The sequence below is a fragment of the Nuphar pumila genome, chromosome 12 (assembly GCF_984573655.1).
Source record: "Nuphar pumila chromosome 12, dmNupPumi1.hap1.1, whole genome shotgun sequence".
Classification (NCBI taxonomy): domain Eukaryota; kingdom Viridiplantae; phylum Streptophyta; class Magnoliopsida; order Nymphaeales; family Nymphaeaceae; genus Nuphar; species Nuphar pumila.
In genome coordinates this window covers 98,744,072-98,758,842 of record NC_143260.1, presented here as the reverse complement: position 1 = coordinate 98,758,842, position 14,771 = coordinate 98,744,072, and the positions used below count along the sequence as shown (strand labels likewise).

At 36.8% G+C, this 14,771-nt stretch overlaps 1 protein-coding gene across 3 annotated transcripts in view; it reads left to right on the top strand.

The window, feature by feature from the left end:
• Positions 1 to 4,096: 4,096 nt before the first annotated feature.
• RH1 (RNA helicase 1) overlaps positions 4,097 to 14,771 on the top strand; it is a 29,769-nt gene continuing 19,094 nt past the window's right edge. For 2 of the 3 annotated variants that reach the window (XM_089983116.1, XM_089983115.1), the window contains exons 1-3: positions 4,097 to 4,221; positions 5,274 to 5,453; positions 11,594 to 11,828. In XM_089983116.1, the coding sequence (XP_089839242.1) occupies positions 5,311 to 5,453; positions 11,594 to 11,828 (378 nt within the window). In that variant the 5' untranslated portion in view covers positions 4,097 to 4,221; positions 5,274 to 5,310. Of the gene's footprint in view, positions 4,222 to 5,273; positions 5,454 to 5,909; positions 5,969 to 11,593; positions 11,829 to 14,771 lie in introns of those variants that run through there. The other variant, XM_089983117.1, reaches the window with a different exon arrangement.

The window sequence follows — 14,771 nt, the reverse complement described above, 5'->3', positions numbered from 1 at the left end:
ATGGTTTTACACATGAAAATGTTGAGTTATCAATGCATGCATAATAGTTCATGCGATTGCATTTTATGTTAAGCATGATTGAGCTTAAACCATGCATGCAATCATGTTAAAAAATGAATCATGCATGTGAACATGTCTAGTAAATCATGACATAATAGGGTCATGCATGAAAATGAATACAAATTTGTTATGAACATTCATGAGAGCATGTGAATTTGAAATATGCAAGTGGCATAGATTTTTGATATCATGCATGAGTATGTGAATTTGAGTTATGCAAGTGTTATGAATTTTTGATATCATGCATGAGCATGTGAATTTGAATTATGCAAGTGGCATAGATTTTGATATCATACAAAAGAGCATGTGAATTTGAATTATGAAAGTGCATAGATTTTTGATATCATGCATGAACATGTAAATTTGAATTATGCAAGTGGAATAGATTTTGATATCATGCATGAGAGCATGTAAATTTGAATTATGCAAGTGACATAAATCTTGACATCATGCATGCGAGTATGTAAATTTGAATTATGTAGGTGGCATAGACTTTGATATCATGCATAAGAGCATGTAAGTTTAAGTTATGCAGTGGCATAGACTTTTGAATTCATGCATGAGGGCATGAGAGGGTTATCTTGTGAGAATATAATGCTTGGCTCTGACCTATGACTTAATAATAAAGATAACTCTGGATCGTGGGTCCATTTGAGGTACTGGCAAGGCTAGGCTCTCTAAGATGGCTGAATCCGTTCCGATCTTGTGTCCTCCCGGGAGAGGGAATGACGGTATATGCCTCGTGGGACATGTTGTGTATCGAGGGTTGAAGGCGCCTCTTGTCCCTGTCCCACGGAGGTTAGGAGATAGGTCTACCAGTGAACCCTAGGTGGCAGTACCATAGCTCTGCAAAGTTAGGGATGCATGCTTGATTTGTCGCCGACGATTTTGGTTTGACGTAGACCAAGACCTAAGACCATGGGTCCGTTCTCCCAACCGCTGCACTGCAGGGTTGAATCGCTCGAGAAAAACCCAGTTAAGCTATAGGAGGGTGATAAAAATACATAGAATAATGAATACTCCTATGATTATTTCTGAATGTCTATATCCTCTTTTATACTAGATGTGTTTGAATAACAAGCAAAACAATTAATTAGATTTTTATGATAATTGCTTCCATATGCATACTCATATATTGTGAATATGTAAAGATTTTTAAGTTTGCATGATTATTGTATATAAATTTCGTCACATGCGAATGAAAAAGACATGTTTATGCTTGGTCATATGATTTGACTTGTTGTTACAAGCCAAAGGCTTGGTTGATGCACGTGAGGTGCTTATGTGTGTGAGGCACACAGGAAGGGTCAAGATCAGAGTTACCAAAAATGTGCATGTACTAGGTAAAACACGCTTCCCCAAAACGTGCTTCAGAAGCGTGAAATGCGCCGCTTTCGAAATGCATGGGGAAGCACATGAAAATTATAGGAAGCACGCCCCCCTATAAAGGTGTACATGTCCCCCTTTAAAGGGCTACGCGTCCCTCTTTAAAGGGAAGTGTGTCCCCCTTTAAAGGGTACGCATACTCCTTTAAAGGGGGGCACATTTTTTAAAATGTCAAGTTTGCCCTTTTTTTAAAAAAAGAATTAACACGTGAAAACAAAAAATTTAAAGAAAATCATTTTTGAATAAGGGTAAAATGGACATTTTTAAAAATTCGTAAAGATAAAAAGAAGAAACTTAGGGTTTTTGTTTTTTCATCCGACTCTCTCTCTCTCTCTCATTTTTGGCCACCGACAACCTCCTCCTCCATTGACGTTCGACGATCGACGACCTCCTCCACCATTCACCTCCGACAACCGACGACCTCCTCCACCGACGACCGATGACCTCCTCCACCAACGTTCGACGATGTCTTTGTTCAGGTACACTCTCTTTTCTCGATTCTCTCTCCTTTGTCATTTTTCGTCCCTCCATTGTTGCTGTTTGATTTGCTATTGAGTCTCGATCGAGCTCGATGCATGTTTGGTTGGAAATGAATGGAAAGAAACCGATGGGCTTGATTGGCTTTCAGCCGGCACGTTGGCGATGTTGTTAGTGTGCATTAGATACGTGAATTTTTAAGATGTCTTGGTGACATCAATCGATTCTTATCGGCGAAGCAGGATTTCTGCATCGATAGTTCACAGGGAGTCACTTTGCTCGCTGCGACGCTTGGTTAATAGCAAAGTCATAAATCTCGTTAATGATATTTTCTCGATGACGAACGAAAATATTGCAATAAATTGAAGAAATGTGTTTTTTTTGGGGGGGGGGGGAATCTATGTACATTTAAAACTTGAAAATGTATGAGAAAACACAATAAAAACATTAAAATATAAAAATGTAAATATCATGTTAATGATATTGCAACAAAAACCATGATATGTTCAAAATGTCTCATTTTTTGTGGGGGGATTGTATTTGTTTCTGAAGATCTTGTGCTAAAATAGCGTGGCTTAAAAAATCCTGAGATATTTTTGCGAGTATGGTTAATAGATATGAAGTGCATTGGGGATTTTGGGGGTTACTTGTTAATTGGGCGACCCCACACTATTGTGTGTACTCAGTTGAGCTAAGATTGGGCTTGCTTAGGTGCAATGTTTTTTTTCACTCTTCATTATCTTATTGGGTCTGCAGTGTCACTTGCAATCCGGTTTTAATCAATTAACCATGAGACATGTCTAACTAGGAAATAATGTAGCCTAGAGAATTTGGATCATGTTGGTTGTGTTAATGTCTTCGTTACCCCATTCATTTAGTCTAAAATATCCTAGTATGTGGGTGGAGGTTTGTCAACAAAATATACATGCATAAATTATAAGGAGTTTTGTCTTTTTTCCTAATGAGTTACTTTTGGATGTTGACATGCATTTTGGTGTTAGGAAGATATGCGGAGGAGCTACTGTACACAATTAATTGGATTAATACATTGTGTTTTCTATGAAGTGAAGGAAAAAAGTCAAGTTGATTATGCGTGTGGTCTCATTGTTACGAAGCCCACGAATGCTTTCCTTTTGATTCTTATTCGCTTACCTTTCGCTTTTCATTCGAATCCTATGTCGCTTCCTTCTTCGCTTCTTAGGTCATTTTCGGTTCGCTTTTTAGCTCACTTTAGAGACGCTTCTTAGGTCGCTTTCGAGACGCTTTCCGGTTCGCTCCTAAGTCATCCCGCGCTTCCCGCTTCGTAAAATTTTAAAAGTGCCTCACTTTTCGCTTTCGCTTACTGTATCGCTTCCCGCTCCCACTTCCTCGACTGACAACTCTGGTCAAGATAAACCTGTTCTATTTTGATATTTGAATTGCAAAGTTCTTAAATATTCTGATAAATGACATGTGAATACATATTCGAAATAATGCATGCCTTAGTCATAAGGTGGTAATAATCATATTTTCTTTTGAGCATAAAGAAAGTGAAGACGGTAAGAAGGTGGACATGCCTTAGTAACAAGTTTATAAATATTGTTTAAGATGGTCTAGATATGTTATGCGGAGGCCTATCACATCACTGGAAGAAGGTGGACATGATACAACAAACAGACTTAAAAAAAGGAAGGAAAAAATGGAGAAGCAAGACTCATAAAACCGGTCCCATGTAGTTGAGATAATGCATCATGATGATGATGACATTCCTCTAGTAGTTTCATACCACTATAAACGATGGAACAAAAAAATCTAATCTTAACCCTATATATGTAATCATAATCTTAACCCTATATATGTAATCATAATCTTAACTTTGTCCATGAACCCAAAAAGATAACTTGATTAAGGTTAATCAAGACAAGGTAAAACTATTTACATAAAGGAGACTCATTTAAGCCTAGCGATAAAAGAGGGGACTTCTCGGTTTAGGCCAGTGTGACAAACATGGCGAGAAATATGAATTTCTCGCAAAAAAATCGTGAGAAATTCAGGAAGCCATAAAAATTATTTTCACGAGAAATTGTATTTCTCGCGAAATTATCTTTTGCGACTACTTATCGCGAAGTGACTTTTGCTTTTTGCTATGTGTTTATTTTGTTTTGGGTTTTTAACGAGACACCCTGCCCCACCTGCCAGACTTTACCTTTCCTTCTTGTGGTTCTCAATGACGGAACCCTAGTGGCTGGCGGTGAGGTTTTCCGGTGTAGCGTGGCTGCGTGAGGCGTCGGAGGGTGGAAGCGGTGCGGTAACTGACCGGTAATTCTCTCTCTCTCTCTCTCTCTTTGTTATTACTGCCATTGATTTGGCGAAGAACCACCAGAAACATAGCATTATCTTATTTAAGTTGTTGGTTAGTACGAGAGTGACGGGGCCTTCGCCCTTTATAGATCTTCAGTCATGACCAGTTTTAGTTTTGCCTAGAAGGATATGATAGGAACAAAAACATTGGTGATTTTCTTGCTATGGTTAGAGGCCATTTTCTTTTCCAAAAAAATGGGATGATTTGGGTGATAGTATTATGCAGAAAAATGTTTTTTTTTATGCACCTACTTGTCCACAGAAACAAGACGAGTTGTAAAAATTTACATAAGATGAAGATCAGTTATGACAGGTTTTGGGTAAATATAGGTGGCTCTTGCCATGGTAGTTGCAATCGTGGTTTGAAATTTGAAAAGACTCAACCACTTGCAAAAGTTTTGTGGAAGACTTGCATGAATGGGACACGATGTTAATCTCTCTCTCTCTCTTTAGCGTAAGTGGGGCTTTCAAAATGGTTGTTTCTTACTTTGCATCTAATTTTCGTGGGTTGTTCTAAGATTTTGTTCATTTTTTTCATCGTTTTTCCTTTCTTTTCTTGTTGAAAATGATACTTCCTCATGCCACGATGTACTGCTTGTTGATCGGATTATCACCTATCTGTGATTACATTGAAACTCCTACAAAGAAGCATCTTTACCCACTGTCATTTTGTTGGCATGTTGCAAGTATATTCTCATCTTTGCCCACGGTCATTTTGATGGTTGATACTTCTTAGATATGATATTGGAATTGAAAATATATTTTATTTTTTCTTTACATGTAAAATTTAATTGTGTAATTAATTTGTTTTCATTTTATTTTATTTTTTTTGTTTTTTGAGAAGTTATTTATTTTTCACAAGATTTTGCTGATAAAAACTTGAGAAAAATAATTTTCTTGAAAATCTCACAAAAAATTCGTAGTCGAGAAATTGCCGCTTTGAACTTTTGTCACTATGGTTTAGGCCTTAACTTAAGGATTATTTGAAATCTATTCTTGCATCATAAAAGGTGAAAGCCTCTTGAAAGGGCAGTGTGGTGTGGTGGGATGGGCAAGCGGAGCTCCATGGAGATGGATGAGTCATCGAATCAGAGTAGAGGCGAGCCATTTTTGCCATGGATGAGGGATCCCGTGGATGTTAACTCCTATGAAGAATGCCCTCTCCAACTCATTCCTGGCTTAGACCCCAGGTTCTCTCTCTCTCTCTCAATGGTAATGCTACCTATGTAATTTTTCTCAAAAGCAAATGAAGGTAAAGGATAAATCATGAATAATATATCAATTTCATGATATTGGTCTCATTTCAATTGTTGAATGGATCTATTGTTGCTGAGAAGGTGCCACAAAAGCTTTTGATTCATCAATTGTGTAACATTGTGTTTCCTTGGTGACCATGTCTAACCATGATGCTGTATTATAACATAAGTGGATGTTAATTAAGCTCTGTCCTCGACTAGGAGTTGTTTTTTCTCTTTTGTAGTTAATTGCTTTTTGAATTTTAATGGTCTATTTTTTTCTCATCTTCTTTTAGTATTTCTACTTTTTTAATGCTTAGTTTATCAAGTTGAGTTGTTCAGAACTTGCAATAATTGGGGTATTTTTCTTGAAATGAACGAGGATGAGAAAGGCTCAATTTGATTGTGAGTAAGATGTTTTCCAACAAGCTAGAGATTGAGCAAATCAAGCTGGAGTATGTTTCTCTCTGGTAACAGTACTGTTGAAATCATAATCCCATTGTAAGAGTTGAATTTAGTTGGTCATGCTTGTTGGAAACTTGATTGCTTAATTGATGACTAAATGTTCATTGGTCATGTCTAGTTGGCTAGGAGTATATTTGTGTTCAGTATGTATTCCTGAATGATTTAATTTATCAGTTAGCAAGTTGAACAGTAAACCTAATTAGTCATCATTTTTATGTTTTGAGAGTCATGTCATTAAGAGGTTTTCCTGCTTGGTAGGAGCAGTAAAGATAGTGGCTCAAACTCTAGTCTTAGTGTAAAGCGTATACTATCCTTGTCTGAGGCCACTGTTAGAGTTCACTTAAATTCTTCAGCTTGTTTATCATCTTATTTAATAGATAATCTGTTGCTTAGCTTGTATGCAGTAATGCTAGTTGTTTACTTCAGCAAGGCTCCTCAATTGGTTCAAATTTGCTTTTGTTTCAACTATATTCAGTTCGTAGGGTTGCTTGTATACATTTTTTGAGGTGTCACTCATCTTCCTGAAAATCAACAAATATAGGTGGATCACCCAGTCCACCATTGAAACAGGAATTTTTGGATAGTTTATTGTTACATAATCATTCTGGCTAAACTGGCTATTTATTGACATTGGAGCACCTATTTCTATCATGATCACCGTATTTTTAAACCACATGAGCATGATTTTTCTTGCCAAAATTTAGTATTTGAAAAAATGTCAACCACTCTTTGTTTGACTATCATTTTGTACACTAGGTGTTCGGCCATGTTTTCATTTCTGTCCAGTCATTTAAATACCCAGCTTATCAGAAGTCATTGCCTGTGATACATTTTGTGTTTTTCCTTTGCATAAAACCCTAAATTACTTTTGACTAGGAAAGATTTAACATCATACTGCACGTTGTAGGCCATTTTTGTAGTGATACTGTGTCCAATGGCTGTCATCATATTATAGCCCTGCGTTAGGGGCTTAGTTGTCAAAAGCGTTAGTTGGAGCAAGCGGAAGACCCTTAAAAGGACTAGTCGAGGCCTTAAGAAAACCAAAATTTTTACAATAAATAGTTAAATTTAGTAACCAGCATATGATTGCAACTATGAATAAAGTGTGTGATTCAGTATAACATGTTGCAAAATTCATGAAATTGCATAATATTGAACATACACCAAAACTTGGGGCACACCATCCGATTACTCTATATACATATATACATACCTGCCCCTCTTTCGTCAGGTCACTGTTAGGACCAGTGTTGTGAGTATCGTTACTTTTGGGTTTTGCGATACGATACACACTCGTATTGTGATACTAGTGTGTAGCATATCCTTATCGGGTGTATTGTACGATACACCCTTATATCGTGTCATATTGTACGATATAGGGTTTATCGTACGATACACCTTCGGCAAAAGTTGTAAGTATTATATTGGTTGGGCCCAAAATAACACCGTATCGGATTGTAAATGTATCGTAAACGTATCATAAATTTTTAATAATTTTTTTCAAAAAATCCAAAAAATCAATTAAAATCAGCAAAAATTCTAAAAAAATCATATCACATGAAACAATGATGAATTGTACAAAATACAATCATAAAATCACATATGAAATATTTGTCTCTATGAGCCGTATAAGACATCATCAAACATCAACTAATATAGAATTATAGATAATATTGCATGCATATCTCACAAGAACAATGCAAAATATTAAATATCTTGCAATCAAGAACATGCAACAAGACTCATACTTTCATATTACATAAACGAAAATATTATGGCAATAGTTACACTCGATTTTCAATCGGTTTCCACTTATGTAACATAGACACGACAGTTTAGTTGTCGTACCCATGTCAACACTTCACGACACGGGTGCACGTTACGCCCTGGGTCAGGTCTCTCATTGGTCCAGGTCGGGTCCAGCCTAGACTCGACCCAAACTCAAATTTCTCGACTTTCCTCTTTTTCTCTCTCTCTCTCTTATTCCCCCCTCCCCCCCCCCCCCTCTATCTCGTTTCCCCCCTTCTCTCTGTCTCTCAATGATTGCGAACACACACACATAGAGAGAGAGAGAGAGAGAGAGAGAGAGAGAGAGAGAGAGAGAGAGACCTCATTCATTCTCCTTCTTCATTCGTATACAAAGAGAGAGAGCGACATTGGGTATGTCTCCTCCTCCTCCTCGTTCGTATCTCTATAGAGAGAGAAAGATTGTGGGAACGGGGGTTACAAAGTACCCCCTTCCCTTTTATAATAAACACACACACATATTTTTTAAATTTCATTTTACCCCTTCTTTTAAACAATTTTCAAACACACACAAAATTTCATTTAAAAATACCCCTTTTAAAAAAATTCTAAAAATACAAAATTTTTTATTTAAAAATATTATACACACACATATATATAGTCGTGTTCCCATTCCCACATTTTTCGAACTTGCCGTATTTTACCCCTCGTACTTGCACCCATAAACATACTCGTACCCATGTGATAGGTTTCTATTCATTATTTGAGTGTGTCATTGCCATGTCAGATCATCTTATGCCATCTTTGTTAGAGGAGTGTGGATCCTGATTTCTACCTTGATGTAAATCTTTAATTTTTGCAAATCCAACTTCGTGGTAAGTTGGTGGGGGGTTGTAGGGGGCAACCCCTCCTTCTTGAGGCAAATGTTTTTTTGAGAGTACTTTTGTAATTTTACTCATAATAAAGATTTTTTACCTTAACCCATTTTCTTGAGTAGAAAAATAGTGAAAATGCACTTTTTTTTACCTTAACCCATTTTTTTGGTGAAAAAATGGTGGAAATGCACTTCTAATGGCCTCTAGACAAATGGAGAAGTTGACCCTTAAAAGGTATAAAAAAATGAAAAAGTAACTTTCAACTTTTTTAAAGTGCGCCGAAGGTGTATCATACGATACAACACGATATTGGGGTGTATCATATTGCAAAACCCAAAAGTAATGATACGTATCGTACGATACAGTACAATAGTTACAACACTGCCTTCACCACACTTTAAAAGGCTGAAAGTTACTTATTTTCATTTTGGGTTTTAAATACCTTTTGAGGGTCGACTTCTCCCTTTGTCTAGAAGCCATTAGAAGTGCATTTCCACTATTTTTCACCCAACGAAGTGGGTTAAGGTAAAAAAAGGTGCATTTCTACCATTTTTTTTCACTCAAGAAAATAAGTTAAGATAAAAAATCTTTATTATGAGTAAAATTACAAAGCTACTTTCTAAAAAATTTCTGCCTCGAGAGGCGCTGCCCTCCTACAACCTCCTACTCCGCGAAAATTAAAGATTTATATCAAGGTAGAAATCAGGCTCTACACTCCAACAAAGATGACATAAGGTGATCCGACATGTCTATGGGGCACTCAAGTAATAAGTGAAAACCGATTGAAAATCGAGTGCAACTATTGCCATAATATTTTTGTTTATGTAATATGAGAGTATGAGTCTTGTGGCATGTTCTTAATTGCAAGATATTTAATATTTTGCAATGTTCTTGTGAGATAGTTGATGTTAGATGATGTCTTATGCAGCTCATAGAGACATAAATGCTTTATATGTGATTTTATGGTTGTATTTTACGCAATTCATCATTGTTTCATGTGATATGATTTTTTTTTAGAATTTTTGTTAATTTTTTTTATTTTATTGTAAATTTTTTATGATATTTTACGATACGATCTTAATTTGGGCCTGACTGATACAGGTCACAATACAATACTTACAACCTTAGTAGGATCTTAGTAATTTCTTAGTAGCATTCAAGTGTCTGATGTACCTCATCCATGATGCCAATGTCCTCAAGCACGAGGTCTATGCAATAGGCAACACGCGAGATCCAAAAGAACGACCTAAAATCTTCTGCAAATTCTTTACCTGCTGCCATATAATTTGCTGCATTATCAATAATAAACTGTACAATATTTTGAGGCTGAATCTCTTCCACAACTTGGTAAAAAACCCTCAACAATATTTTTGTTGTCTTGGGTGTATCTGACAAATCAATTGATTTCAAAAACATGGTTCCTTTGGTGCAATAGATAAAAAAATTTATCAAGGTCCTTGACTTTCTGTCTGTCCACCCATCTGCCATGATGCTACACCCAGTCTCTCTCTCTATGACTGCCTCATCTTATCACAATAAGCCTTCTCTTGATATGAAGGCATCTTGTATCCAAACTCAATAATGGTTATGCTATCTATCATGGCCTGAAAATGAAATGAATTTGCTGTATTGAAGGGAATATAAGCATTATAAAACCATCTCCCAACCGCGACATTCGCCTGTTCGATTAAATGTTGAGGATTCATAGTAATACGAATGCCGGGTTGTGCCCCAAGGGCAGTCTTAAGAGAGAAAAAGCTCCTAATAGAGCCTCTAGCTCTATCTCTTCTCGAAGAACTCCCTCTTTCTCTTCTTCTTTTTGTGTCCGTGACATTACTACTAGCACTAACCACACCTTTTTCCTTTGCTGCAAAACTTCCTACTTCTGCTACTATGCAAGGGGCATTTTTGTCCTCCCAGGGCTCCGCATACCCCATTTTTGCCTCAGGCATATTTTTTTTCTTGTTTTTTTTCTCAATCCAGTAAGTAATTGCTGACATTGCCATTTCACGACATCCGACAATTTCCTTGACGTGCAGGCCGCAACATTGAGATGTATCCCAGCTAAATAATGCTTCAACCGAGAGAGATACTACTCGAAATAATAGTATGACGATAGTTGCACTCGATTTTCAACCAATTTTCACTCATCATTGCCATGCCGGATCATTTGATGCCATCTACTCCAAAAAAGCTCAATAAAAAGGAAAGAATAGGTTTTTTTTTTACCTTAACCCACTTCTTTGAGTGAAAAAATGTTGAAAATGTACTCTTGATGAAATTGCAAAAACCCTCTCCCTTGTGCACGGATCGACCCTCAAATTGCTCTCACGAGTCTTAGGATGCGTGAATACCTCTCTAATGACCTCTATACAAATGAGGGAGTTGGCCCTCAAGAGGTTTTTAAAACCCAAAAACGAAAAAATTACTTTTCGGCCCTTTTTAAGTGCGCGGAGCTAGTATGATACAGGTATGATACACACTTGTATTGCGATATGAGTGCGTATCGTATCATTTTCCTTCACAGTTACGACATGTATCGTACAATATGGTACGATACGGACAACCTTGTGTAAAACGTCATGTATGCTTGGATTAGGAACCAGCTCAGTTTTTCATGCAAGTCTGACCTTTTTTATTATTTGAGAGGGCATTCTTTTTGCCAAATTGATGACAGCAGTTGGGATGTAGCCTGACACTAATATGAGCTAATTGGTGAAATTGTTTGATATCTGAAATGTGAAACAAGCATACAAAGTCACATCAGTTATTTATATCAATAAAAAAATGAAGTAGGTACAGAAAGGTGCTAGGAAATGCTAACCAATGCCACCTATATCTCTACCATAAATTAACTGTATTGTAACTGCAAATCGATGTTGGTGCATTTTGTATCTGTTAGAAACATGCTGTTACTGCATCTGGCAGCAGTTTTGAAGCTTAGTTGGTGGTTGCCAATTATGTCAGTTTGGGATAAGTGGTGGATATGTCTCTGTTTGATTTGTCCAGATTGGTGGTGCCGTTGCAAAAAATGGGAGTCAATTCACTGTTTCCAATTCAAGTGGCAGTTTGGCATGAGACAATTGGACCAGGTGCCTGGGAGCGTGATCTATGCATAAACTCACCAACAGGAAGTGGGAAAACTTTGGCTTATGCTTTACCCATTGTCCAAATGCTCTCCAACCGTAAATTGAAATGTTTGCGGGCTTTAGTTGTGCTTCCTACTCGTGATCTTGCATTGCAGGTTGGTAGTCTAGTATCTATCTCTCAATAGTATGTGAGACATTTTACTAGGATGATTTATATAGACGGTTTTGTTCGTTGAGTAAAAAAAAGAGGTTTGGCTTTGTTTGGAGTTCCAAGAATCAAGTACATGCTTGTGAGATGCTTGGCCCATCTAATTGTCTATTCTTTATTTTTTTTCCTTTTCTGTACTTTTAGAATTTTTTACTTAATGGAAGTGCCTTTTTTCCTTTAGGTTCTGATATATTTTGTTGCACGATCTGCCAACCACATTTTTCATAGATCACTTAATAAATAGTGAGCATAACAGTTTTGGTGAAGATCAATGTTTCATACATCCTGAAGGAAAAACAAAGGAAAAAGTTAAGAAGGCTTCATCCTCAATCACTGAATTACTTAAATTGCATCTAGAAACTCAGCATAATATTTGCGTCAGCTTGTTGAGAATACAGTCAAAACATTCACAAAGTTTTTTGTTTTTCTAAGATATTATTTTACGCTATTTTGTGTGTGTGTGTGTGCAGATATGTTAGTGTACTATGTACATCTAACTATGTGACACTCACACATGTAGTAGTATTTATGGATACTACATATTACATGACTTTGTTTAAAGAGTTCCGAAAAGTCTTTCTTGTGTTGAGGTATGGAACTTTTCCAAACAAGTTTGATTTTTCTGTGGAATTAGAAACTATTTGTAGTAATTGAGTACAGGTTTCTAGTCATGGATGGTAAAGGCTTTTGGCATCTTTTGACATCTGAACATTTGAGTAGATGTTCTGTCTATGATTTGATGTAAATAATGAACTCATGGTACTTGTGATTTAGTCTGCCCATGGAGTGTACTTGGCCTCAATATTGGATCTAGCTACATATCACTGGAATTTCTCCTTTTTCACTTGTTTCACAAGTCACGAACATCGAACATGTTGGTGCATCGGATGAGACTGAACAAGAGAAATGGCGGGCATTCAAGTGTCGTTTGGTGATTGGTAGGAAAAAACTGGAGTTATGGAAAGCTTTTTAGATAGGTGGGAAGCCCGCTTCCCAGAAACCTGCTTCGGAAGCGCGATACTCCTCGCTTCGGAAACTTGATGTGAATCTCGATTCTCCCACACTTCTTGTATGCTTTCCACACACTTCATCTGTTATTCTTATATGTTTTCTCACTCTATTTTTCATGTTTTTTATGTGTTTCCTGTCGTGCTTCTGACTCACTTTCATGTGCTTTCTCTAAATTGGCAGTTATCATTTTTAGATTTTGTTAAAAATTTCCATGAAATTTAAGAATTGTCACTTTTGTTTAGTTTTTAGCCTTTTCTACAGTAACTCCATTATCCTGCAATAACCATCTTAACCTATGTCACATGGGTGCGGGTGCGACACAGGTGCAGTGCAATTTCAAAAATTTTGGACACGGGGACTCGGCTATATATATGTATATATATTAAAAAAAAAATATATATATATATATATATATATAATTCGATTTTTTTTAGTTTTTTGCCCTAAAAAATGGACAAAAATAGACTCGATCAAAGTTGATTGAGTCCAAAATGTGGACGGACTCCGCCCGGTGCGTTGACCGAGACCTGGTTGACCGTGTCCGCCCCTTGTCCGAAGCCGCACTTGTGTCCGCACCCGTGTCGGGGCGTGTCGACGCGGGTGCGTCGACCCCCTAGCCGAGTCCGTGTGACATAGATCTTAACCATGTAATCTTCGCTATGACTTGCGCTATATCACGATACTTGGCTTTTGTTATGGACAAAGCAACTCAATTGCTTTTCTGCTCTTCCACGATATTAAGGAGCCCCTCAAAAGTATGCAAAATTCCATACTTGAATGCTGATCTTGTGACACTTGCCCAAAGTCTACATCACAATATGCCATCAACTCTAATGCAAATGATGCATAAAAGAGTAAAACATAATGCATTGTGCTCTTAATATATCTAATAATCCTCAGCACAAGTCTGCCAAGTGAGATGATCTATGGGCATTCATGAACTGGCTCGCCACATTCACAACAAAAGTAATATCCGGGCTTGGAGATGATCAAGTAAATCAAACTTATTGCCAACTGCCTGTATGCAGTAGGATCATCAAGAACTTCACCATCTGAGTGTTTTAATTTGCAATTGGCTTCCATAGGAGTCCACTTGCTTCTGCTTGAGTCATTCCTTTTCCAAACTTGGGATGATTCCACTTGCATCATCTCAAGTTTGAGGGGGAGTGTTAAGAAGTGTAATAAAGTTTTACTATACAGTTATAATAAGGTTCTGGACCTGTTTTCAGAACTACCACTAATCAGAAAAGAACATTACAAAACTCTTTCTATGACTAAATGTGACTATGCAGTATGCATCACTTGGACAATTGTGCAAGTTACAAGATCCCAACACATGTCTATCTAACTGTTGACAACTTCATATTCAAGAACCTCTAATCTTTCAGCTGAGACATGCTCAGGTTTGACAAAGGCATCATGCGATACAATTTCATGGTATTCGTAGCTTAAAGATTGATAGGCATGTTATCCTGTTTTTTTTTTACCAAAAAATTTGTCTCTCCTTTGCATAAGGTTGAAGACTTGTTGCTATGGGCTATGTCACATGGGTGCGGGTGCAGGGATGCGACACTTTAGAAAACCTTGGGTGCGGGGGTGTGACTGGGCAAAATTGTAAAAAATTATATATTATATTATATTATATTATATATATATATATAATTTTTAAGTTTTAGCAGTTAACATTGTCATAATATCATTCATCATGCATGCAATATATCAAATTAACAATTCTACAATTTTATTTGACATCACAAAAACTAATACCGCAATCAAATTAACCTAAATATCAATCAAATAAGTAAAGCAGAAAAGAACTAAATTACATACCAAAAGTATATCCTACAATGTATATGACGATGAAGTAATGGATCTTAAT